The following is a 25,237-nucleotide window of genomic DNA, read 5'->3' on the forward strand; positions in this document are numbered from 1 at the left end:
CTGAGCCCTGGTTGGGCTCCTGTGGACCCAAGATGGTTCAGGGCTGGAGCAGTATCCTGCTTCATTTACGAGGGGCTTGTGCCCAGGGTACAGGACTGAGAGAGAGTTCAGGGCCCTGTCTAAAAAACAAGAAAGTGGGGAGGGGGAGAGGGGTGGTAAGGAGCCTACCAGGGCCTGTGTTTGACTCATGGAAGCTTTGGCTTTTATTTTCTTCATCCATGCGCCACTTTGAACCTTTTTGAGATATCAGTTAATGGATTGTAGCATGGTGGGGGTGAGGCATGAAGGGTCTTGCTATGTTTCCCAGGCTGAACTGAGATTCATAATCCTCCAGCCTCTGTCAGCCCCCCAATTGCTAGAATTACCTGTATGTTTTAAAAGAGTTTTCAGCTTCTGTAGCTGGAGAGGGCAGTGTGGGCCCTGTCCGGCCACCCGAGTGCCTCTTGGGCCTAGCCTGAGGCTGTGACTCAGTCCAGCTGCCTCTGTTCTTGCTATGTCTGCTTGGTTTTCCCAGTGGAGCAGGCCTGGGTTCTCACGCATGCCAAGAGGGGACCGAGAGCAGTGGCCTCATGTCAGGGCCACTCATCCCAGGTACAAGGCTCACACAGGTATTAGTTAGCACCCCGCTGTGACACGCGCTGAGGGACAACATACTACAAGTGTGTTTGCAGTGATATTAAAATCTTACACCTAGCCAACACATGGGTACCTACTGCACACATGTGTATTCCCAGCACCCAGGATATGGAGGCAGTAAGCTCACAAGGTCATCCTTGGCTACATATCAAGCTCAAAACTTAGCCTAGGCTATGTGAGTCCTACTCTCACGAAGGAAGGAAGGAAGGAAAGGAAGGAGGGAGAAATAATTAATTTAATTAAATCTGCCCTCTACTTATTGCCTGACTTAGTTATTCCACAAATCTTTAGAAGCAGGAAGTTGATCATCTCTTTCTAGTAAGGGGGAAACTGAGACACTATCTGGACAGCTCCACACCGGTAGTTCACTGAGCTTGGTTGGTCATCTTTTCCGCTCCATTGCTGGACTTCCGAAGCTCTTGGGGGGATGTTGTAGGGGTTCTCTTGTGTTCTGGGGGTGCTATGGGTTGCCAGTGATCTGCTTTGAGTGACTCCAGCGGCAAGTCCAAACTGGCTATGCTCAGCTGGCCCCCACCTAGTGCCTGTCACAGGCATGTGTCCCTCGGCCTTGCTGAATCCCATGTGTCTGGATGGCCTCACAGCGTGCTGTTCTCTGCGTAGTCTGGCTTCAGAAGGTGCAGAAATGAGAGTTTCGGGGTCGTAAGCCTTATACTGGTCCCGTGTCACATTGGCCACTTTCTCTAGGTCAGAACAGGATGAAGAGACACACCGTTTTCTAGAGTGAAGACTGCACAAGGGTGTGGCTGCTAGGCGGAGTCTGTGGACCGCCCCAGTCCTTGCCTAAGAAACCAGATTCATCAAGACAGCACTGGAAGTCTTGCGTTTGTAGGATGGCTGGGTTTAGGAGAGGACAGGTCTTGGTCTGGAAGTCTCTGGAGGCCTCTGAGCAGGAGTTGCTAGCCTTCCCGAGTGGGGGATTCAGGGGGACCACCCATCCCTGCTGGGGCCCTTGCCCTGAGCACTATCTGGGAGGACTGAGCTCAGGAAGAGTCTCATTGGCTGGCCCAGTTCACATGGTCACCCTTGGTAGGGGAGACTATCTTCTAGATAAAAGTGGGGTGCTGTTTTCCAAAGAAGGAAAGGGAGTGGATGCTTCTCCGACAGGAACAATGGGAAGTCTGATGCCCGTGCCTAGGTGGAGCAGCTGTCATGCCAAAGGATGGAATTTGTTCAAGGCATAGCAGCTTTTCTTGTTCCCAGGGCCTGTACTGTGGTACCGTTAGGGTCTGGAAGCCCCTCTCTATAGGGCAAAGTCAACTCCCCTCATCCTGCTGCATCTCAGTGTTCTTGTCTGGAAGATGAAGATGACTGTCTCGTGGGCCCTCCCAGCACCCTGGATGCCGGACACGCCCCAGACCCGGCTTTGTTTGGACCTGGCATATTCACCTGCCTGTCTTCCGACCCCAGAATGGGCCTACTTACTGACACCCCAGTTGATGCCTCGGAGCCTGTGAACAACTGCCCCAGCTCATAAGACCCATGGCCCCCTCCCTAACGGCCTCCTCTCAGGAATTCATTAGTCGACAAAGTACATGGGGCAGGAAGCGGGACCCACATGGTCTCTCTCCATCCCACCACTAGCTGGTTATTTGGTCAAAGGGACTTCAGGAGGCTCCCACCTGTGTGTGTTCCAGCCTCTGGATGACCAGAAGCACCGGGCTGTTTATATTGGCTGGGAGTGGTGTGCTCAGCCAGGCATCAGGCAGAAGGAGAAGTGACTGGGCTATTAATCCCAGCAGTCAGGTCTTCCTGCCGACCACAGCAGCATCCACAGCCAGAAACCCCTATGCTGTGCCCAGGGCATGCACAGGGCAGGGGAAGTGTGGGGCCGAGAGATGGGGCGAGAGCCTGGGACGGTCAGTCCTACTGAACACCAGCCTGCAATTAGTCGTGAATAACGACTCTGTTCTTAGGCTTTATTGCTTTTGGCTCCGGGCCTTTTACAGAAATAACTGTAACTCTTGCCAAGGAAGCTTTGTCCTCAGCTGAGAGGAAAGAACAAAGAACAGAGGTGGGAATATCCTATCTGATTCTAGTTCCCCGAAACACCCAGGAAGGACAGCAGGCGTGGCTGCCACAGGCACGAGCTTGGGTACAGCTGTGTCCACTCTCAACTGTGCCGGCCAGCCACTCTCCTGCATGCTTCTGCCACGAAAGGTTTTTGTGCTTAATCCAATCACAGGGCCTTTGCCTTTGTTAGCGTGTTTGGTGTGAGTCTGGGAATGGGTCCCACAGTGTGCGTGCAGGAGTCAGGTGACAACTTTGTGGACCTGGTTGGGTCTCTTACCTCCATTTGGGTATTTCGTGAGCATTGCCGAGGGTACCCAAGGCCTGAGGGTTAGTCCCCAGCAACGTGGACGATGAAGGAAGGGAGGGAAGGGGGGGTAACATTCCAGCTGCGACAGCTTCTCACCACCTTCCAATCTCAGCTCAATGTCACCTCCTCCCAGAGGCTTCCTCTCGTTGACTCTCTAGCGTCACCCAGACGGCTTCCTTCAGAATCTGAAATTCCTCTTCATCGGTCTGTTCTCTGTTGTTCTCACCAGAATGCCAGTGTCTGAAGCCAGGCCTGCCTCAGTATCCCCTGCAGCACCCACACACAGTCATAGTAGGTGCTTAGGAAAGATCTGATGGCCTCAAAGATCCACTCACAGCTCCCAGCCGAGCTGCAGAGGAGCCTCATTGTCTGTGGGCTTAGAACGGACTGGCTTTTCCTTGTGCCCTGTCTCCTAAATCTAGGTCCTTTGTCTTTTTTTTTAAGTATTTATTTAATTTTTAATTATGAGAATGTGTGTAGGGGTTGTGTATGTGAACAGAGTGCCTGCAGAGGCCTAAGGCTCAAGAACCCTCATGAGCTGCTCAACATAGGTGCTGGCAACCCAACTCAGGTCCTCTGGAAGGGCAGTATGAGCTCTAAACCACTGAGCCATCTCTCCAGCCCCTATGTTTTTCAGTCCATTTTCCATGTTGCCCCTGGGGGATATGTGCCCATGGCCCCAACTATAGACAGGGGTCACTGCGGAAAGATGCCTTTTACCAAAAATAATACCTAGACTTCTTGTAAGACAGGCTCTCCCAGGGTCGCCTCCTCAGGTCACCCCATCCTATGGGAGATTGAGCGTTTTGTCTCTTCTTACAGACAAGAGGGAGTTTAAGACAGATCTGTGCTAAGAAGTTAATGTTTTCGTGAACTTTAGATATGAAAGGGTTCTACCTTTCCCAGATGTCACTAGAAAGGTGTGTCGAGAAAGCCTGACAGGACAGCCTGTCATCATGTATCATGTATTATACCTATGGCAGAGGCGAGCAGGTCATTGCCGGGTCTGCATAGGAAATTTCAGACCAGGCAGAAACAAGGTCTTGGGGTTGCAGCTTGGTTGATCGGCTCCCGTGCAGCATGCACAGAGGCCTGGGGTCCAGCCCCAGCATTCCATACACAGGGTGTGGTTGTACATGTCTGTAATCCCAGCACCCAGGAGGTGGGAACAGGATGGTCAGAAGTTCAAGGTTACCTTTGGCTATTCAGAGAGTTTAAGGGCGACTTTACCCTTAAAACCATGAAGTAAACAGATTGTCAGGACAACTCACACCTGATGTCAGCCCTTCCTGCCCTCTGGACCCTGACATCGTGGCTTTCACCCTCCTGGTTCATACAGAAAAGAAGAGAGAGCTGGGGATATTCCAGTCACCCAGACTGCCTGAGCCTCTGGGAAACCTATGGGATGGGCATGGGAGAAGCTTATACCCCAACAGACAGGCAGCTCTCACTGCCCAATAGGGCAGAGACACTGAAGTATGGCCTGTAGGCCTTTCTGCTTTGTGTTTTTGAGAAGGGCCACAGAGCCCCATGTGTTCATCTATACTGTGACCTCTAGACTCTTCCATGGAGAGACAAGGGTCATGCCCTCTACCCTCAATCAGGCCACTAGGACACACACATATCAAGAGAATGAATGGCCGGAATCAGAGTGTGGAAGGGAACAGGCAGCTCCCCCAATTGCTAGAGACCATCTTTGGAGCCCTCCTCTCTTGGCCCTACCCAGAATCCTCCAGGCCAGACAGAGACCACATGCAGGTTTGCTCAGCAACGAGCACACAACCCAGGCACAGCTCTGGAGCCTTGCCAGGCATGACCACCAACAGAGCAGGGAGCAGCCATTCTTCACGAGTCTCTGAAAATAAGTGAGTTTGACTCATGTCCAGAAGCTTCAGGAGGAAGCTGACCTTTAAAAAAAAGAGAAAACAGCTCATAGCTGACGGGGGAGGGGAAATCTACTGACCCTGAAAGACCTAGAAATGTGCCTCCTTCCCTCAGGCTTAGCTGGAATCAGGCTTCTAATGTCACTGAATTCATACCACTTCCCAGAACTGGCCTCTTCCAGTGGTGGCTTCCTTCTCCACTCTGCAGGTGGCGAGACGATGATAGGATCTTTGAAGAATGGTAAATACTCAGTAGGCCAAAGTGCCAACATCCTAATTAGTGAGCCACCGAGGCAGGGGGATTGAAAAACTCTGCTTGGCTCAGGTCGCGATCTCACGGTCTAACGTTAGACCTCTGTGCCTGGGCCTAAGCATTATGAACCAAATGTAGGAAGGAAAGGATGCTCAAATGAAAACTGGATGCTGTTGTTGGGTGGCCCGAAGCTGCCAGCAGATGAGACTTACCACATTGATTGGGCACTTGGCTGTATACTGATCCACTTCTAAAGGCCGTTAGCCCTTCCACCCTCCCAGCTCTGGGTAGTGAATGCTCTTATTTCTCCCACTTTATAGATAAAGATACTGAGGCTGTAAACATTACACATCACCCGGCATTCAGTGGGCAGCAGAGCTGGTTAAAAGCTGGGCAGCCGGCTCCGGGTCACAGGTCACTCCCTGCTGCCTCCCGCCACCAGTGTGGACTGCCCTGTTCACCAACCACTCTCTGCCTGCTTGGTGGGAGCAGAGATTTGGGGTACAGGGGATGGTCCTGGCACACAGCAGGTGTGAGGGTCCCACGGCTTGTTGGCCATCTCTTCTTTAGCATGTAGATAATCTGGACATTCTGTTCCCTGAGATTTTGCATGTGTTGCCTCCAGCCTCTCTGTGAGCGCCAGCTGGGACCCTGGTCTCAACACCATTCCCATCCTGTCTGTTACTCTACACCCTCCTGGAGACTCAGCACCTCATTGAATGTCAGTGCTGTGAGGACAAGGACTTTGGTCCCCTGTTGTTCATAGTACCAAGAATGGTGCCTGGTACATGGGCCTTCCGGAATGATCTGTTGCCTCCATGTTTTTTCCGCCTGGCTGTCACCCGCTGGAGCTTCTGGCCCACTTTGCTCTGTATTCTTCATGCCGGAGTTGCCTGTCCATATGCTGAGCCTTGTCTGGAGACCAGGCTTCCACCCCTCAAACCCCCACCCCTCAGAAGGGTCCCTTAGTCCCTGTCCTGTTTGATGGCTGCCTTCGTTCTCATTTCCAGCTGAAATCCCAGAACAAGGCACCGGGTGCCAAGGTCTTGGACCTAAGAAGGGGACATGGGGAACTGTCTCATAAACCCTAGGAACTCCCATAGAGACCAGAGTGCACTGAAGGGATCCTGCACAGGAAGCAGGGAGATGCCAGGGTGGAGGGCTTAGCATGCAGTCTCCAGCTAGGCAAGGGCCTAGCCACGTGGTCTTCATTCTTTCCCTCCGCCTGCGGCCACACCCTCTACCATCTCACTGTCCCTGAGCCCTGGCTTCTTAGGCCTATTGAGCATGTCAAACTTGACTCTCCCCCCACACCCCGCAGGCAGCCTTTTCTGACTGCCCCACAGCAGTTTCTCTGTGTTCTTCCTGTTCATTAACCCTCAGTCCTGGGTATTGTGGGGGTCACAGGAGTGGGGTCTGGGGTCAGGGTGCCTGGGTGCACAGCTTGCTTTTCCCTCATATGAGGGGAAGACACCTATGGACAGAGCTGTGGCTCTCAATAGCTACAGGGCTTACTTCCCAGAGACCTGTTGGGGAGGGTGCACCCTCCCCCCTCCTGTGTCCCTAGACCAAGCTCACCCAAAGCCAGACAGCACTGAACCCTCTGTTGTGATCTGCTCTGAGGAACCTTTTGGGGGTAAGGGAGTGTATGTGGTTTCAAGCTGTGTGACTCGTGGCAGATTCTTGAACCGCTCCCACCTCAGCTTCCCAGGCTGGGTCTCAACCCTGCTGTAGTGTGTGTGGCTGCCTTAAGGCAGGCTGGGTGCCTGGGACTGTGCTTAGTCCTAGCAAGCACCACGAGTAACTCCAGTTACCCCACGATATTCTTCCAGAGGATTACTGTGTTGGGTGTTCACTCCCATCTGAAGGACAGCCCTGACTAGCCTTTGGCTGACTACAAAGTACACCTTAATTCCACCCATTATCACCAAAATACAAGCCACACACACACCATTCAAAACAGGGCTTCTGCGGGCTCCGAGGCTGCCACTCTCTCATTGGTCAGGCCTATGTCACATCTCCACCTCTGGGCCAATCACTAGAGCCAAAGAGAGGAGATGAGCATTGGCTCCACCTGGGTCAGTGGCCCTTCCTGTAGCAGCCACACTGGACCACAGCCTTCAGGGAGGTGCCGTTCTGTAGGGAGATTGGCAGGTACAGTGGCTAGTGGCTAGAGTGCTCCAATTTCAGTGTGCAAGGGTGGAATGTGAGCAAAGACCAGGAGGAAGGAGGCAAGGGCTGGCAAGATATCCGAATGTACAGCCAGTGCAAAGGCCCTGGGGTGGGGACATGCCAGGCATGTACAGAGGCCGTGTGGCCGCCACGTGTAGGAGGGAGAAAAGACGGAAAGGACAGAGGCACAGCCAGATTGTGTAGGGGATTTGTGGCCTTTGGCAACTTTATGGTTTTACTCTGGATTGGGTAGAGCCCTTGAAGCCTTTCCAGTAAGGTTCGTCTCTTGGGTTTTGTTCAGTGGCACCCTGGCTGCTCGGTGAGAAAAAGCGAGGATGGAAGGAATGGCACCCTCTAGGAGATTTGTCACTAACTTGGTGGGACTCCCCTGCCATTAAACACCCCACCTCATATCCAGGACTCTGCTCATGGCTTCTGGGCATCCCACACTCTACCTCCTGGGGGAGTGTCCTTCCAGACTAGTCCCTCCTCCACTCAGATCATTCATCTTCTCCCACCCTTCAGCTGTGTGGTCCTTCCTGCATGCCTGTACCCTTCTTGTGGGACTTGGAGACCCTCAGAGGAAAACAGCCCATCTAGGCCTTTCTAGGTCTCCTGAGTGAGACCTTGGGAATTCCCCATAGCTGTCCTCTGAGGACCAGGGGCCTGCAGCCATACCAAGATCTGCTCCCATGTAGAGTGGTTCGTAGATCTGGAAGTGTCATGGTATCTCTGTGCTCTTGGGACCTTAGGTGTCTCCAGAGATATTTAGCTAGGCTGGGGAGCCTTTGCCGAGGCCAGGAGAAGACCCAGGGGGAAGAGACAGGGCTGGGCTGATAGGGCAGATGATATGCACGGTGACAGGGTGCCCTGAGACAGAACGGGCTTCAGAGACGATCTGTGCCACTATTGTGAATCCCCTTACCAAGAAAAGGGGAAGGCAGGATCTCTCGTGTCATTGTTAATTCATTTTTTTTCTGTGTCCAGAGAGAGCTGGCACAGGGCCAGGAGAAGCCATTGGGGTGGGGATAGTGAAGGGATTCATAAAAAAGCAACCCACAGATGGCTTGGCTAATAGATAATTAGTCCCTCTCATGCCACAGCTCTGGGTTTCTAAACTCAAGACTCCATCCGGAGGGAGGAAGGGCTCCTTGAGACCAGCATGCAGAGCCAGAGCTGGGACTGGAGCCCAGCAGATGACATCTGCCCCTATCCCCCACCACACTGATAGCCTTAAAAGGCCCTGGGAGGGAGTACCTGCCCACTCTTCGGGCAGAAGATACTAAGATTGAGAACCTCTTAGCTACCCACTTACAAACCTACTTCTAGGGGCTTCCCTCACACTGACCAAATCCAAACCCTTCCTTGTCTGCCCGGAACCTGCAGTCTGGGGAAAGTGATTTTAGCTTTCTGTGTTTCCCTTTCCTCATCGGTATGGTGGGTATGACATCACTGGACAGTTCTGCTTGTTAGATGGGCTGATAGCTGGGAAGTCTCAGAGTGGGGGCGCCCCAGGCATTACAAGCTGAGAATGTCAGGGTATTTGCTCATGTGAGTCCTGGCTGGAAAGCTGTCACTGGAGGCCCTGTGGGGCAACCTGTGGGAACTCTCTCAGGGAATCTTACTTCCTGATGACCAGGTAGCTGTAGAAGCATGCAGGTATACTTCTGGAACTTTCAGCGCACGTTCAAGGCATTGCTTCTGGAGAGACACCTGCTCCTTGATAAATGCCCTTTTAGAGGCTGAGCCTGCTTTGGAGTCGTTTTGGAGCCAGCACCATGATGAGGAGCACTCTCTGTTCATGTGCGGCCTCCTGCTCCCTCCAGACTGGATGGCAGTGTGCTGGCTTCTTCAGGCACCAGCTGGGATCTTCGCTCAGGAGAACAGAATGTTCCAAGAGGGCCCTGGTGAGAAAAGTAGTGCCCAGAGCCACCATCGCTTTCTTTAGCTCCATGAGAGCCGCTCCACAGGGAAGGGATGGCTGTTTTCAATCACACTTGGACAAAGAGGTTTCCATTTCAGAAACGCGTGTGTGTGTTTATTGTGGAGGTGGAAACTGTGGCTCAAACAGGCCCCAAGCTTGTGATCCTCCTGCCTCAGCCTCCTGAGTACTGGGATGACAGGAACATGCCACCCACCTGTCTTTTGTTTGTCTTTTAAAATGAGAGTGTTTGAAGATGCCATGGATGGGAGCTACAGATGCACAGATTAAGATACACAGGACGGGTTAAATATAGGTTAACTTTATTCAGGGAGAAGTCACTTACATAAGAAACCCATGACCCACAAGTTCCCGCTCCAAGGATCCACACCCAGGCTGTTCTCTGCGACCCGACCAGAACCAAGAGAGCGCAAGCTGGGGTTTGGAACCCAAATGGGCGTGGTCAGTGCAACAGGTGCAGTCAGGATGAATATTTCACTACAGGGGGCAGCCCAGTTTCAAGCTTGTCTAGTACATGCACACCCTGGCACAGCACAAGCCACGGTGGTACTCCTCTGTAATACCAGCACCCAGGATGTGGAATCAGGAACTTCAGGAGTTCAAGGTCATTCTCAGCTACTTGGCAAGTTCAAGGTCATCCTTGTCTCCAAAGCAACAGAAAACCAGCACTTGACCAGCAAGAACTAGTTGGAAGGTGACAGGGATGCGGACTGTGGCATTGGATAGAAGAAATTGGGAGGTGACACTTTTGTGGTGAGGAAGGACACCAGGTTCCTCTCCTCTCTTGGTGCCTAGATGACAGTGAGTTTGTCTTCTTGAGTGTCGTGGGGAGAAGAGGAGAGACCGTATCACAGGGGTCATAGAAAGGACTGACTGAGAAAACCCTGCAGGAGAGTAAGCCTTGCCCAGAGATGGCTTACACTGCAGTGTGAAAGCTCTGCTTCTGCCTCTGGGTGGCCTGTTTCATCTCTCACTCCCAGTTGTCTGGTAGGGAAACTGAGGCACAGCAGTGTTGAGTGATTAGACAAAGAACTCAAAAGTCTATGCTCTTCAAACTGTCTCTTAGGGTAGCTCAGAGAGGCCAATGAGGGTTTTAGCTTGGCAGGGAGCTAAGCGAGCCAGGGTCTGCCCTCTTGGGGGCCACCCTCAGTCCCTCAGTGACCATGCCAGGCTTTCCCTTGTACTGTGCCCCCAGTGGCCTGGTGCCATGACTCTCTCCAGCTCTCTGGAGCTCGTTCTGCAGACCAGCCCAGAGCTTGCAAGCAGCGCGAGCCACTCACAGTCATGTGCCCCCCACTCCCACAGCCCCCTACTATCACCCGGGGAAAGGCAAATGCTCAAGGAGATATTGTCCCTGTCAGCCTATCGTGGGTTGGGACCAGGTTCTCACAGCATAGTGGCAGAGGTGACCACAGACAGTTGTTGAGAGGCCAGGAGGGCTACACAAGCATCAAGGAGAGATGCAGCCTCTGGGGCTCTCAACAGGAAGGGCCCCTAGCTACCCTGGACCAAGAGACAAGAGGAGGGAGTACCTTGGGGCCCCAGCAGAACTGTGGTCACAGATGGGCAGCTACTGTGCTGGGGGGTGGGGTGCAGGGGCTCAGGAGGAGGAAGAGCAGCCAAGTTCTCAGCTGGTGCTCCCAGGGGAAGCAGGCATGGCTCCTCATGGAGAAACAGACAGAGTGAACCTAGACCCTCCTGGGCCTCTCTAGTGATGGTTCTAGAGAACCAGCATGGGGGGGGGGGTTCCTCCTTGGGGGCCCTCAGAAGTGTCTGGAGAAGCATGTGGGTGCCCAAGCCTCTGAATTGTGTAGAGCCAGCCTGTGGCATGGTCCTCTAGAGCCTGGCATCCCCCACGCCACAGAATTCAGAGTTTCTCAGAATCCCCACTCCTCTGGTTATCCATTTATTTGCACCAGACACTGCCCAAGGCACATGGAGCTGGCTAAATGGCAAGTTGGCTGGGACACCTGGGGCTAAAGGCACCATGTCCCCACAGTCCCGCAGAAGCTCTGGGTGCCAGGCAGTTTGGAGCATTCGCTTCTGAGTAGTTGCAAGCCAGCTCTCACTTGCCAGCCCTTGCCGCCCTCAGGGGGCTGCCCCTCCTGTGTGTGTGTGTGTGTGGGGATCTGTGTAGATGGGTGCAGGAAATAACATCACTTCAAGGTGTGGCAGTGATTGATTGAGGGACAAAAAACAGGCCATAAAATAGGGAGCACTTGGATGGGGGCCAGGGTGGGCCTGAGTGAGGAGGTGGCTGGCATTAGTTACTGCCCAGACTCGGCGGAGCAGGATGAGCCCATCAGATGAAGTTCTTACAGTGATCACAAAAGGCAAGGGTAAAAAAAGTCATGGGGTAGAAAGGAGCCCATGTTGCCTGGCAACAGAAGGAAGCTGTGAGGATGGAGTGTTGGGGTCTGGGGAGAGGTGAGGGAGAGCGGTGCTGAAAGGAGGTGCTGAAAGGAGTCGGTTGAGCATGGGTGTCCCCTCCCCCACTTTGGGCCTTACCATTTGAGTTGCTGTCACCACACACAGGGCCCAGCTGAGTCAGGGGATGTGCTTGCCATTTTAGGAAGTTCCCGCCAGCTGCCCTGAAGGGTGGAGAACCCCTGGTACTCTTACAGGCCTAGGGCAGGTAAGATGATGGTGATGTAGGCAGTTCAACTCTGTGGGAGCAGAGGGCCCTGGCTAGGGCTCTGAGGTGGGTGCTGGGCCCCCTTCCCAGGCGGACTCCTCCGAGGTGATGTGTTCTGACCTCATGTCTTCCCTTCTCTTCCCCCCAGCAGAGTGGGTGCCGAGGCCTCTCGGGGGCTGCTACCCCAGTCTCCCTCACCCGCCTTTGCTGGCGGTACAGTCATCTGGCGTCAAGGATGACTTGAGACTAGTGTGGAATGTGCCAGTTCCTCTCCCTTAGCTTTCTCTGCATACGTTGTGTTTGCTCTGCAAGTTCAACCCTAGAGGAACCTTTTCGCCCTTGCATACATGGTCCTGTCAGGTCTAGTACTTAGCTTGGCCATGGGGAAACTGGGGTTTCTGTTTGTGGCGACAATGGTCCCAGACAGGCTGGTCTGATACAGGAACCCATGGCCATACAGCCCAAAGCATCCCAGTGACCCAAGCTGCCTGCTGCTGGGGCTGGAAGGGAAGGGCCAGGCAGAGGTGCTGGTGGCCTGTCCCCTTCTGTGGCTGACCTACCTGGGGACCCTCCAGGAGAGGGACAGTTCTGCTGCTGATCTGCCCACAAACCAACTGTAAACACTTTTCTGCTTAGCCAATACACTGGCCCGCCCTTGTGGGAGGCAGCATGCCAGCCCAGGGGGGGCAACTGTGACATCAGTACTGACTCCTATCTATCCCTCTCATCCTTCAGGTCCTGAGGGAAGAGGGGAAGGAACCCCATCCACAAGACACCACCTCAGCCTCTGCACCCAGGAGGAAGCAACAGACCAGCAAGCCATGCCAATGGCACCCCCTGGCCTGCCACTATGGCTGCTGTCCACCACTCTGCTGTCCCTGCTGGTTGGGAGCTCAGCCTTCCTGTCCCACCCCCGCCTGAAAGGCCGCTTCCAGAGGGACCGCAGGAACATCCGGCCCAACATCATCTTGGTGCTCACGGATGACCAGGACGTGGAGCTGGGTAAGTGGCCGAGCCAGCCAGAACTCCTGGAGCACTAGAGGCGCTGTGTCCCCATAGTTCGTAGAATCTCCAGGTACCAGGCAAATAATTGCATACCGTTCCCATCTGAGCTGGTGCAACCCAGCTCTCACTTGGGTTCTTAGTAACCCTCCAGATTGGGGATGCCCAACATCTCCTAATGCAGAGTGACTCCCCAGTTCCTACAACATAAGGGGTAGAGAGACTGAGATAATTTCGCTCTCGTTGACCACTTTGCTCTCCCAAGCTACTGGGCCATAGCCTTGGTTGACACCTAAGCCATCGTCTCTTCCCTCCTGAGCAAAGTCACAAGCTTTTGTTCTTTCTGCTACTTCTTTCTGTTGGAGGCCACCAGGAGTGGGCTCCAGAGTCAGTCCAGATCTATTCTGTCTCACTCACCTGTGGGGCATCTCCCAGAGAGCCCTATTTCTCCCTCTCTGTATCTTCTCCCCCTGATGTCACCATATGGGCTCTTCCCCAGCTGAACCCTGCATCCTTGCCATCCCATAGGAACACTCAGCCACCTGTATTCTCAGTTCTACATTTGCAGATTCAACCAAAAACAGATCAGAAACATTGGAAAATGTATGACTGTTTTCCCCTCTCATTCCCCACTGAGAGGTACAGTAGAACAGCTATATCCAGCGCCCAGTGTCGCAGGCCATCTGGGTGAATAAAGGAGGTACAGGTTGTTAGCACAGCAGTTAACATGAGGGTCTGAACGGAGCCTGGTCCCTCAGTATGGAGGGACAACTGTATACCATGAGCCACTAATGCAAGTGGCTAGGAATGCAGCGGAGTTGGCAGAGCTCTTGCCTGGCATGTGCAAAGTCTTGAGTCCCATTCCAGCATTGCATATACCAGCTGTGGTGACACAGAACTGTAATCCCAGCGCTGGGGAGGTGGAGGCAAAGGATGAAAAGTTCAAGGTCCTTACTGAATATGTATAGCTAGTGAGGGGCCAACCTGGGCTACACAAGACCCAGAAATTAAAAGGATGGATGAATAAGTGGATGGATGGGTGGGTGGGTAGATGGATGGGTGGATGGATGAGCGGATGGATGGATGGATGAATGGATGGATGGATGGGTGGGTGGGTAGATGGATGGGTGGATGGATGAGTGGATGGATGGATGGAGTGGATGGATGGATGAGTGGATGGGTGGGTGGATGGGTAGATGGATGGGTGGATGGATGAGTGGATGGATGGATGGAGTGGATGGATGGATGAGTGGATGGGTGGGTGGATGGGTAGATGGATGGGTGGATGGATGAGTTGATGGATGGATGGATGAGTGGATGGGTAGATGGATGGGTGGGTGGGTAGATGGATAAGTGGATGGATGAGTGGATGGATGAGTGGATGGATGGATGAATGGATGGATGAGTGGATGGATGGATGAATGGATGGATGAGTGAATGGATGGATGGATAAGTGGATGGGTGGGTGGATGGATGGATGGATAGATGGATGAGTGAATGGAAGGAAACTAGTGAAATCAATTGCAATAACATTTTGTTTAACCCCATATGCAAACTATCACCCGAAGCACCTGAAGCATGATCGATAGAACAAATTACTTGTAAATGTTTCGCTTCCTTTACCTTGCCCTCAACACTTGACATGTGTATATCTTGGTTAGGACTGGACCCCTCTTAGGGGCTCAATAGCCACCTGTAACTCGCCACCTTCATACTACACAGTGTGCACTCAAATGTGATTTCCTTCTCCTGCATGTTAGATGTCTCTCTTCATCATCTACACTACTGGGCATTGTGGAGATCCAGAGGCAAGTGCCCCAGGTAGGGGGACAGCATGTGCAAAGGCCCTGGGGTAAGATCAAGGAAGTAGATATGGCTGGAGCCTAGAAAGGGAGGTAGCACAGGGCACTGGCAGAGACTAGGGTTGTAGTAAGGACTGCCTGTTGTTGACCAAGTGAAGGGTGGGTTCTTTCCTCTATTTGCTGTCTGAGGACAACAGAGAACAGTTGGTGGCCACAAAGGGAATGATTTGCTTACAGAGTGGATCTTCCCAACCCACACCTATGTTTTAACTACCCAAAAAGGCCACTTGCATAAACCTGAGCCAGCCTTGGCACAGTGGGTGCTGAGGACCCCAAGTGTGACCTCATGTCTGGGAGTTATCAGTGCAGAGCAACAGCCCGGAAGTTGTCAGCGTTCAGAGCCTTATTGACAGCTTGACAGCCAGGGTGCTGGTCTCCTGCTCATTGGGAAGGAGCTCTGCAACCTGAGGCTGTGAATGGGACCTGATTTGTGTGCAGTGGCACCTGGCCTCTGGCCTCCTGGGCTCCTTCCTGTGACCCTCAAGCTATTGGCACTAGTGTCAGGCCACCTGAGGCACCCCACATAGCCACTCAGCATGGTTTTAACAAAAACAGTAGGTATTTGTTCTTCAAGATGCTGGGGGCCGGGGTGGGGGAACGCTGCCACTTACAATGGGCAATATTAAAGCAAGGCAGAGTGAAGCCACTGAGACCAGGCCCATGGGCGTGGGACCACGTGACCACAGTGGTGCTAATTTTTTGAGACAGGGTTTAGCTATGGAGCTCAAGTTGACCTTGAGCTCAGGTCCTCCTCTTCAATGACTTGAGTGTTGGGGCCACAGGCATGAGCTACCACACCCAGCTTGAGTGTCATTCTTAGTGAAACAGGCAGAAGGGAGGATCAAGGCTCAGAGTGGGGTGGGCAGAGGCTGATACGTGTGTGTGTGTGTGTGTGTGTGTGTGTGTGTGTGTGTGTGTGTGTGTACATGGGTGCGGGACCTGAACTAACAGGGACTAAATGATGACTTTGAGGACAAGTCAGGGATCCACAGATGAGATGAATTGGGGAGAGAGAACAAACCATGGCTGACCATAAGTAGATACTCCCTCCCTCCACCTTACCAGTAACACACAGACAAGGCAAACCACACGTCTGGGTTGCACAGCTAAAATGTGGTGAAATCTGTGTGGCCTTTGCCACTGCTCTGCTCAACTGGTTTCCAGGATGGGTGATAGGCTGTCCAGAGAGCATCCATGTGGATGCATAACTGTCGCCTGTACCTCCCCTGGCAGAATCTGCAGACACGCATATTTGCTCACAGGAGCGAGTGTTCTGAAATGAAAATTTCCGGGAACCAGTCAGTGGGGACAGGCACTCAAGCATTCTGTGCTGTGACAGTTCCCTCTGGCAGCCCTAGATGTTAGAGATTGGTGCCCACCGGCCATCACCACACATTATGTCCTAAGAAAACCAAACTGAGTCTCTGTGAGGAATGTGGGGTGAGAAGTAGGTAGTTGGGGGACTGACGGGCTTTTTATAAGCCAGACAGACCCAGATCAATAATGCATGCTCCCCCAAAGCCCGGCACATTAGCTCACAGTTGGCCACCACCCGCGAGCCTAGGGTGGTCCTGAAAAATTCATTGGCTGCTATTTTCTGCTTGTCTGTGAGGCGGCTCCAGAGGGAGGCCTCTCAGCAGAGCTAATCTCAGGTGGGGACAGCTGTCCACTCTCATCGGGGCCAGGGAGGAGAGGGGCTCATTCTGTCTCGTGGTTGCTGTTTGTGTTTGCCCTGCTTTTCTAGCATGCCTCCAGTTCCCTGGCTGTCACCTGGGAGTGCTGGGTGCTGGGGACTGGCTCCCAGAGCATTAATGAGCGAGCACCTGGGTTGTCTCTGTTTGCGGGACTCTAGGAAGTCTCTGAAGAGCTTAGTGGGTTAGAGTTATATGTGACATCACAGTCCTGTCACACACTGTGCTACACCCAGGGAAGCCAAGGAAATGCTGGGTTCTGCCAGCATTGGCCACGTGAATTGGATGCAGGCCAACTGCAGGATATCTCCAGGGCTCAGCTGGCCTCTGAGAATCCAGCGGGAGTCACGCATAGCCTGAACCTGAGCAGTTAGATACGGTTGTTCCATCATAGGTGGCAGAGGTCAGCATGTGGTGCTCTTAGAGGGGCCATTAAGGTGCAGCAGGGACAAGTGTCTCATAATATGATGGCTCATGAATGCAGCCAGGCATAGTAGTCTATGCCTGTCACCCCAGCACTCCGGAGGTAGAGGTAGGAGGGTCACAACTTCTAGGCCAACCTGGGCTCCATAGTGAGACTGTGTCTCAAAAACAAATCAAAACCAGACAGGCACAGCCCCAGCCCATTGGTCTTGACTCTTCCAGTTATCAGTGACTTCCTGGAACTCAACTCAAGCAGTGGTGGGCAAACCGGAACTGAGGCAGGGAAATACAAAAGTTCAAGCATACTTGGAGTTTCGGGTACGTTTGGATCCAGATGTGCCCCTTCACATGTCACCAGTCTCTATGGAGCATCCTGCTTTCCTCCAAGCTGCCTTCAGACCAGCTCGCTAAGCACATAGTTGCACTTCCCATAAGGCCCAGTGCAGCCAGTGGCCATTAAATGGCCTGGCAATTCCCTGTACTGGGATTGAGAGGACCTGGGCAGGTTTCCCTAAAAGGAACTTGGGCTTTGGCTCTGGAGGATGTGACCCAAACAGGAAGCACTCAGTCTTCTCCCAAATGTCCCTGCATCAGGATGGGCCATGTGGACCACACTGGCTCCTTATGTCCTCATTCACCGAGCACCTATTATTAGACAAAGAGGACCAATCAACAAACAAAACCTCAGGGAGATGCTGAGGACTTCAGGTCCCCTGTGTCGACTGACACAGGGCTTGCAGTCTAGCACAGATGCCTGTCTATTGACAAAGCACAACAGCACACGATGTGAAAACTTAGCGAGAGACAAAGTCAAGCAACGAGGGAAGGAGGACTCTGCAGCTTTATCCAAGGTGATCTCATCAATGAAGGGGACATTGGGTCAAGAAAGGTCAGGGAACCTGTCAGGGGGCCTCCTCGGAAGAGCATCTAAGCAGCAGTAGCAGCTGGCCCCGAGGCAGAGGCGTTCACAGAAGGCTGACTCGGTGGCAGAGCAACCCGAGCCAGGGCAAAGGAAGTGGGAAGTCTGAGGGATAGTGATGGTGGCAGGTGTCCAGTCCACTGCTGTCCAGGTACAAGAGGAGCCCAGTGAAGCCTCTGTCTACTACAATGGTGGGAGGTGCTGGTGGCTCAGAGGCAAAGCTGGTGGCTCATGAGTGAGTGAACAACTCCAAGATCTAGGGCTTCGAAGAGGTCAGGATAAGTTGATGGGGACACTCAGTGGCCATGAAAATGACAAGGAAAGAGCCATCCCATAGACAGCCATGGTGGAGTTTCAAGTTAAAGGCAAGGCTTGATTTCTGGGGTTTAGGTGTGGAGTGGGGAGGGTGGGACAGCGTATAACTTCTAAGCTTGTTTGCACCTCAGGGAGATGCTGAGGACTTCAGGTCCCCAGCTCTGACATCAACTTCGTGTGCAAAGCAGGCCTGGGAAAGAAGGGCCTGGCAGCCTAGTTTTCCATGTTCCATCTGGGAAATGAGGAAACTACACCCCATGCTGCCAACTGATAACTAAGAGATGCATTGGAAACCGCGGGTTCTCACGGGGGCCAGATGGCAGGCAGCCCAGGACGACGCACCCAGATTCCAGGCGGCAGTTAGGGCAACTTCATCCACCACCAACATCCATTCCCAACATTCCTGCCGCCACTTACCAGAGGAAGGAAGGCATGTGGATGCAGGTTATCTCAGGAATGGCCCGCCCTGGGTTCAAACTGCCAAGTGCATTCCTGTGAGATTTTTTAGTTCTATTCATCAACATGAGGTGTTGGGGGGGCACAGGACGGGACAGGTTCGCTTGAACTCTGGAAAGAAAGCGTGTCAGAATCGGGCTTGCCTGCTTGGAAAAGAAAATGAAACTTAGCATCCCTTCTTTCTCAATCACATAAAAATGTCTGGAGGTTGGCGGTCCAGAATTGGTGTGGTGACGTCAGGGATGTTGCATATGCTTCTGGCTTTCACTCTTCCATCCCTACTGTAGAACATCGTCTTCAAGGCCTTGTGCATCAGAACAGCTGCTGGAACTCCAGCTGTCACAACCATGAGCCTGGCAGCAAAGAGCAAAGGGCAAGGCTAGGTCCAATCTTTGAGGGCCACACTTCAGCAGTCACATGGGACGTGGACATTCTTACATGGTCACGTGGTCTCAGTTTGGATTTGGGTGTGAGGAAAGCTTCGGGGTGGGTGTTGTACCCTCAGGGTGGTTACTAGAACCCAGAGGCAGTGTCTCCCAACACCGCCATACCCACACAAGTCTGCCTCCACCACAGGGAGGAAGGCAGAGAAACTCAGATCCAAGCCTCGATTTCCTTCTCTGATCTCCTGCCAGGACCTCCTGTGAGTTAAAACCAATGGGTTCGGGAGTTTGCTGGTGCTGGCCACTCTGGTGGGGACAAAGGATGCAGAGGTCAAGGGTGATTGCTGGCTACATACTAGTCACAAGAGAGGCCATTGTGGGCTAGGGGCGCTGTGAGACAAAAGCCGACCCCCTGAGAAGGTGGTGGGGGAGGGGATTGGCAGCTGGGGTCTGAGTCACAAAAGGACAAAGGCAAGAGCCCCAGCAGGGACACTGCCTCTGCCGAGGGTGGTATGCTGAGGTCTGTACGTGGGGAGTGGTTGCCCACATGGACAGCTCCAGAAAGAGCACTGCGGGCAGGGCGGCAGGTGCAGGGCCCCATAGCAGGCACAGTCTCACCAGGATCTTGAAGACTGCTGCCCAGGCTGGGGAGTGAAGGCAGAGGACCGGGGAGATGTGTGGACACAGTCAAACGTGCATGAGGGTCAACATCTTGGGATGAGACCGATGAAAGATGGCAAACATGCCCCGAGCAGGTCAGATCCCAGGAGTCCTGTTTGCAAAGGCTCTGACTGTAGGTAGGAAGGGGCTGGCTTGAGGATGACAGTGTAAAGTAGGGAGACCAGCTGTGGGGTGGGGTGGTCAGGTGGGGTGCAGGTGATGCTGGGCAGGCTGCTGAGGGAGGACAGCAGTGGATCTAGTTCTGCTTCGGGGTAGGAAGTGCATTGGGCTAGGCAGGGGAGTTGCAGCAGGCAGGGGGTACAGAGTGGAGGGTTTCTCAGCGTGAATCAGGCCAATCATGGCACCGTGTGCAGAGACAGAAGACCAAAGGAATGATCATGTCTTAGCTAGGCTTTCTATTGCTGTACTAATAAAATGCTGTGACCAAAATCAACTTGGGCAGGAAAGTATTTATTTCATCTTACAGCTTGCAGTCCATCATCCTGGGAAGTCAGGGCAGGAACTCAGGCAGGAACTGAAGCAGAGGTCGTGGAGAGATGCTGCTGCTTACTGGCTTCTTCCCGTGGCTTCTTCCAATGTCTCACTCTGCCTGTACAGGAACCAGGCTGAGCCCTCCCACATCGATCATCAACCAATTAAATGCTCCCAGGCTTGCCCACAGGGCAGTCTGGTGGGGGCATTTTCTCAACTGAGGTTCCCTCTCCCCAAACAACTCTAGCCTGTGTTAAGTTGACATAAAAGTAACCAGCCACAGATAGGATGCAGGCTTCCCTCAGACAAAACTGCTTTGCAGGTGTTGCTTTGAGTGACTGGCTCTGTGACACCCCCCACACACACACACCTGGAACTTGGGGCAGCTCCAGCAAGCACTGTGTCTTTTAAATACTTAGCTGGTGCGGCAAGATTACTGTGTCTGAATGTTCCCGGGTGAGCAGGCTCGAAGAGAGCAGGGACCGAGTTCCCACATTCACACCCTGCCACACTCCTCTGGGGGTCCCTCAGTCCTCTCCCTCCGCTGAGAGACCCCATTGGAGTTTTCTCCACAGCAGAGCCACAGAGGATGAAGGGAAAATTGACAGCATGATTTGGGAATTGGATCTCAGCATTCAGCAGCAGAGTTTAGCTGGCTCCCTCAGCATCTGCCTGATTTGAGTTGGGGGTTTGTAGCACCAGCTTGATTTTGCAGTTCCCCAGAGTCCGAAGAGTTCCCTTTGACCCCGCCAGCCAGGAAGCCATGTCTGAGATGCCGGTCCTGGTATCGTGTGCCAGTCATTTGGCTCCTAACTAAAGCTGGAGCTGACAGCTATCTAGTGCACCTTGAGCCTCAGCTCCCATCCCTGCCCAGATGTTGCCTCCAGGTGCTACTGTTTGTCCCCCCCAGGTCCCTCTCTCATCCCCTGCTGGGGACAGAGCTGTTCTGGACTTCTCATCTCCCAAAGTAGTTCTTAAACAGGTGTTTCTGGGGGCAGGTGGCCTAAAGGGAGATCTTTTCGCAATATAGACATTCCAGAGACACTGAAAGCTAGGTGAGGGCTGTCACATGACCTCTGTGACTTCAGGATGGGGCAGGAAACAGGTGCTTCTTGCCCTTGGCCTGAGCTTATGGCCTTTTGTCCCCATCTGCACTCTGGGGTTGTAGAGTGCAGCGGGATAGTCCCTTCTACACCTGCTCAGTGGTACCCTTCAGCAGGAATAGAACCAGTCAGGTGGTGGGTAAACATGTGGTATTTCTAGCCACAGTCAGTCTCATTCCAGGCCATTGCTACACAGGAAATGTCAGGTGGTGTTGAAGGGAGTCCATCCAGTACTCATGGGTCCATCAAGAAAGGTAGCCATCAATTCATGTGTCTCCTGGTTCATGTGGTGCTGGGGTTTGAACCCGGGGCTTTGTGTATGCTGGGCACAGGGCTCTACCATTGAAACACACCCCCAGCTCTGCTTTGTTTAGTTGGTTTGCTTTCTAAAACAGGATCTGTCCTGTAGCCCAGTCAGGCCTTCCGCTCACCATGAAGCTAAGGATGATTTGGAGCTTTGGATCCTATTTCCACCACCACAACCAACACACACATACACAGTCATACACATACACAGTCACACACATACACAGTCACACACAGAGACACAACACTCATGCACATACACAGACACACCACACACACACACACACCACTCACATGCACAGACACAAACACACCACATATATACCCCCCATACACATGCAGTCACACACACAGACACACCACTCACATGCACACACATACACACACACACCACATATATACCCCCACACACACAACACTCACATGCACACACAGACACACCACGTATATACCCCCCACACGTAGTCACACACACATAACACTTACATGCACACACACCACATATATACCCCCCTACACACATGCAGTCACACAACACTCACATGCACACCAGACATACCACATATATACCCCCCACATACACATGCAGTCACACACACACAGACACACCACTCACACATGTGCAGCCACACACAGAGACACCAGCTACACATGCACACACAGACATACCACACACAGATACACATCACTCACATATGCACACACACACATGCAGTCACACAGAGACACACCACTCACACATGTACACGCATAAACACACACACTACTGCTGGGATTACAGGCATACTCCACCACATCCAGCTTTTCCATGTGATACTGGGAATGGAACTCAGGTCCTCAAGTGCCCTAGAAGCTTCCATAATATCCCAGAAAAACATCCTGGTTTTCAAACTGTGGATGGTGAGCCACGTTCTGCCAACACTGAGAAGACATGCCCACGTACTCAGGCAGTCTGTCTGTGGCCTTCAGCTGTGACCGCTCCTGTTAGCCACAGGCACTGTGGTCTCCACAGAAAGAGTGGTCCTTGCCCAAAGGCTCCCACTGGAACATTCTGTGCTGGGTTATCTATGGCTAAGATTAAAGGCAGAGGAGGAAGGCCCTGGGCACAGAAGCTCACCCACTCAACCCATGTGTTCAGGCCCTGATCCAGTCCTTGGAAACTTTGCAATAGCTCAGAACAAAGATAACCTTCCTCCAGAGTCAGTGGGGATCAGCAGCCAATACAGCAATTGTAGGCCCCCGTGGCAGGACTCTCTAAGGAGGCTCTGTTTGAAGAAACCTGAATCTAATGGGAATTGGATCTGTGGCAGCTGGTCAAAGTAGCCAGCCTGAGGGAAAGGTGAGCTTCTCAGGACAGTGACCTGCCAGGTCCTTTAAGTTTCTGTTGGCCAAATGTGGACTTTACCTTTTACTGTGAATGAGGCAGATACCTTCAGAGAGTGCCTGAAGGGACACGCTGATATTGCTTAATTTGTTAGAAATTGCTCTCTGGCTGCTGAGGGAGAACTCAGCACCGATGACTTAAGCGTCGACCGCAGCAGTCCAGACAAGATGCTCACATGCAGAGTAGCATCAAGACCCTGAGGTTACGGACACTGGTTATGTTTGTCACCCATCCCAGTCTACCTCCCACCACTTTCCCAAGGAGGCCCTGCCCTCAAAGACTCTGTTTACCCACGAGCAAGCATAGGTTGGCATTATCTCCTTAGATACCACCCAAAGAGCCTTAGGTTATTGCATGGGGTGGTGTGCATCTCGTGGGGCGGTGTCCACTCCACCCCAACCAAGACAGCAGGCCTCAGATTATTGCATGGGGTGGTGTGCATCTCGTGGGGTGGTGTCCACTCCACCCCAACCCCAGACAGCAGGCCTCTGGGGAAGGAGTTGGACAGGAACTACTTCAGCACCAGGAAAGGCAGGAGTTGGCTCATGTTTTCAATCGTGAAAGTCCCTGGGATGGCAAGATGGCTCAGTTGTTAAAAGTAGTGCTTGTCACACAGCATGAAGACACGGGTTCCATCCCCATATAGAGTCAGACAATGCCTAGAGAGGTAGAGACAGAGAATCCTGAGCTCACTGGCCTGCTAGTCTACCCTCACTGGCAAGCCCCAGGCTCAGTGGAACACCCTGTCTCCAAAACCAAGTTAGAGAACAGCTGGTGACTCTCAGGGCTGACCTTTGGCCTCCACATACAAGTATGTCCGCTACACATGTCCACACACACATGTCCACACACACACAAAGGGGAAGGAAGAAGACCTTGGTACCTGCTAAGTCCCCATAGGTAGCCCTTGCTCTGACTTGTCTTTACAAGAACAAATGAGGCTGGGGCTGGGGCTCCGTACAGAGGGCTTTTCTAGAACCTTCAAAGGTCTGGGTTCTATCATCAACACTGTAAAAATAAACACAAGCTGATTCAGCGTGCTCTGACACTGGTGGTGCCAGAGACAGACAATCTCATGCACTAGATCCACAAACACTGGTGTGTGCGTGTGCGTGTGTGTGTGTGTGTGTGTGTGTGTGTGTGTGTGTGTGTGTGTGTGTGTGTTTGTGAACTTGCTTCATAGCTGAGGGTAGCCTCTGATCCTCCTGCCTCCACCTCTCAAATGTTGAGGTTACAGGCAGATGCCACCATGCCCAGAGATAGAACATGGCTTAGTGATCTACCAACTGACCTCCAGCCCAGTAACCCTACTCCTTGCAAATTCATTGTACAATGCATCAGAAATAGGCAGCTGAGGCATTCCATCCGTAAAGTTCATTCTGTGGAACAGAGGTTGAAGGGCTTCACCAAATAAAGACCCAGACAGAGAGTCAAGGAGATGGCTCAGTTGGTAAACTGCCTGCCACACAAGCGTGAGCCTCCCCAGCACCCATGTGAAAAAGGCAGGCGTGGCACACCTAGGCCCATCTGTAACCCTGGTTCAGGAAAAGGGAAATGCGGGGAGAGAGAACAGAGACAAGAAACTCTCATTACTTGAGGGTCATCGATTTTAGCCAGAAAGCTTTGGGTTCAGTGAGAGGTCCTGTGAAAAGATCAGGTGGGGAGAAATTACATCAGTCATTTACCTCAGGCTTTCACGTGCCCGAGTGTGCACATGTACACACATTTGCACGTGCACACATTTGCACGCACACACACATAGTGTGATATGCTAGGTGCCCCTACACGACTTTCACAAGAACGGTGAACAGTTGCAGGTTGTGGGGGTATCTAACAGTCAGGGGTTTGTGGCCCTGAAGTTTAAGTCCCTCTGAGGTGGAGGGGAGGCTCACACCAAGAGGTGTTGGGATAACCTCTCCCTGGCCCTGTGTGGTGGCAAGGTTTGATCACAGAAACAAACGAAGCCTGTTTTTTCGGTATGTCCTCAGATTTATGTTGGACAGACCCAGTTTGGGTTGGCTGGCTATTTCACATGAAACATGAATGCTGCCCCCTTTCCCTGTGTGTGGCTGCGTCTTCCCAGCCAAGGGCTGTCAGCCATCTGAGCCATTAGGTCATGTGTTTTCATATTACAGAGTGGGTTTTATAGCTCAACACCGGGGGCCCTCTCAATAAAGCAGGTTACTGTCTGCAAGGGAGGCATGGCGTTTGTGCTTTTCTGCATAGACCACTGTGTCATTTAGGCCCCAAGAGTTACACTCCTGTAACTGACTGCCCCAGCTCTTCCCTGCCAAGCAGGGTGAGGGTATGCATGGTGCCCCCAAGGCAGGCATGGAGCCAAGCCTGAGCTTTCAGCCCTAAAACATAAGAGGTGGCCCCAAA

At 52.7% G+C, this 25,237-nt stretch overlaps 1 protein-coding gene across 3 annotated transcripts in view; it reads left to right on the top strand.

The window, feature by feature from the left end:
- The window catches only part of Sulf2 (sulfatase 2), an 83,081-nt gene that overhangs the window by 9,679 nt on the left and 48,165 nt on the right, over positions 1-25,237 (top strand). For all 3 annotated transcript variants that reach the window (XM_051186129.1, XM_051186139.1, XM_051186120.1), the window contains exon 2: positions 12,595-12,861. In XM_051186129.1, the coding sequence (XP_051042086.1) occupies positions 12,681-12,861 (181 nt within the window). In that variant the 5' untranslated portion in view covers positions 12,595-12,680. The remainder of the gene's footprint in view (positions 1-12,594; positions 12,862-25,237) is intronic.

The sequence above is a fragment of the Phodopus roborovskii genome, unplaced genomic scaffold (genome assembly GCF_943737965.1).
Source record: "Phodopus roborovskii unplaced genomic scaffold, PHOROB, whole genome shotgun sequence".
In the NCBI taxonomy this organism is placed as follows: domain Eukaryota; kingdom Metazoa; phylum Chordata; class Mammalia; order Rodentia; family Cricetidae; genus Phodopus; species Phodopus roborovskii.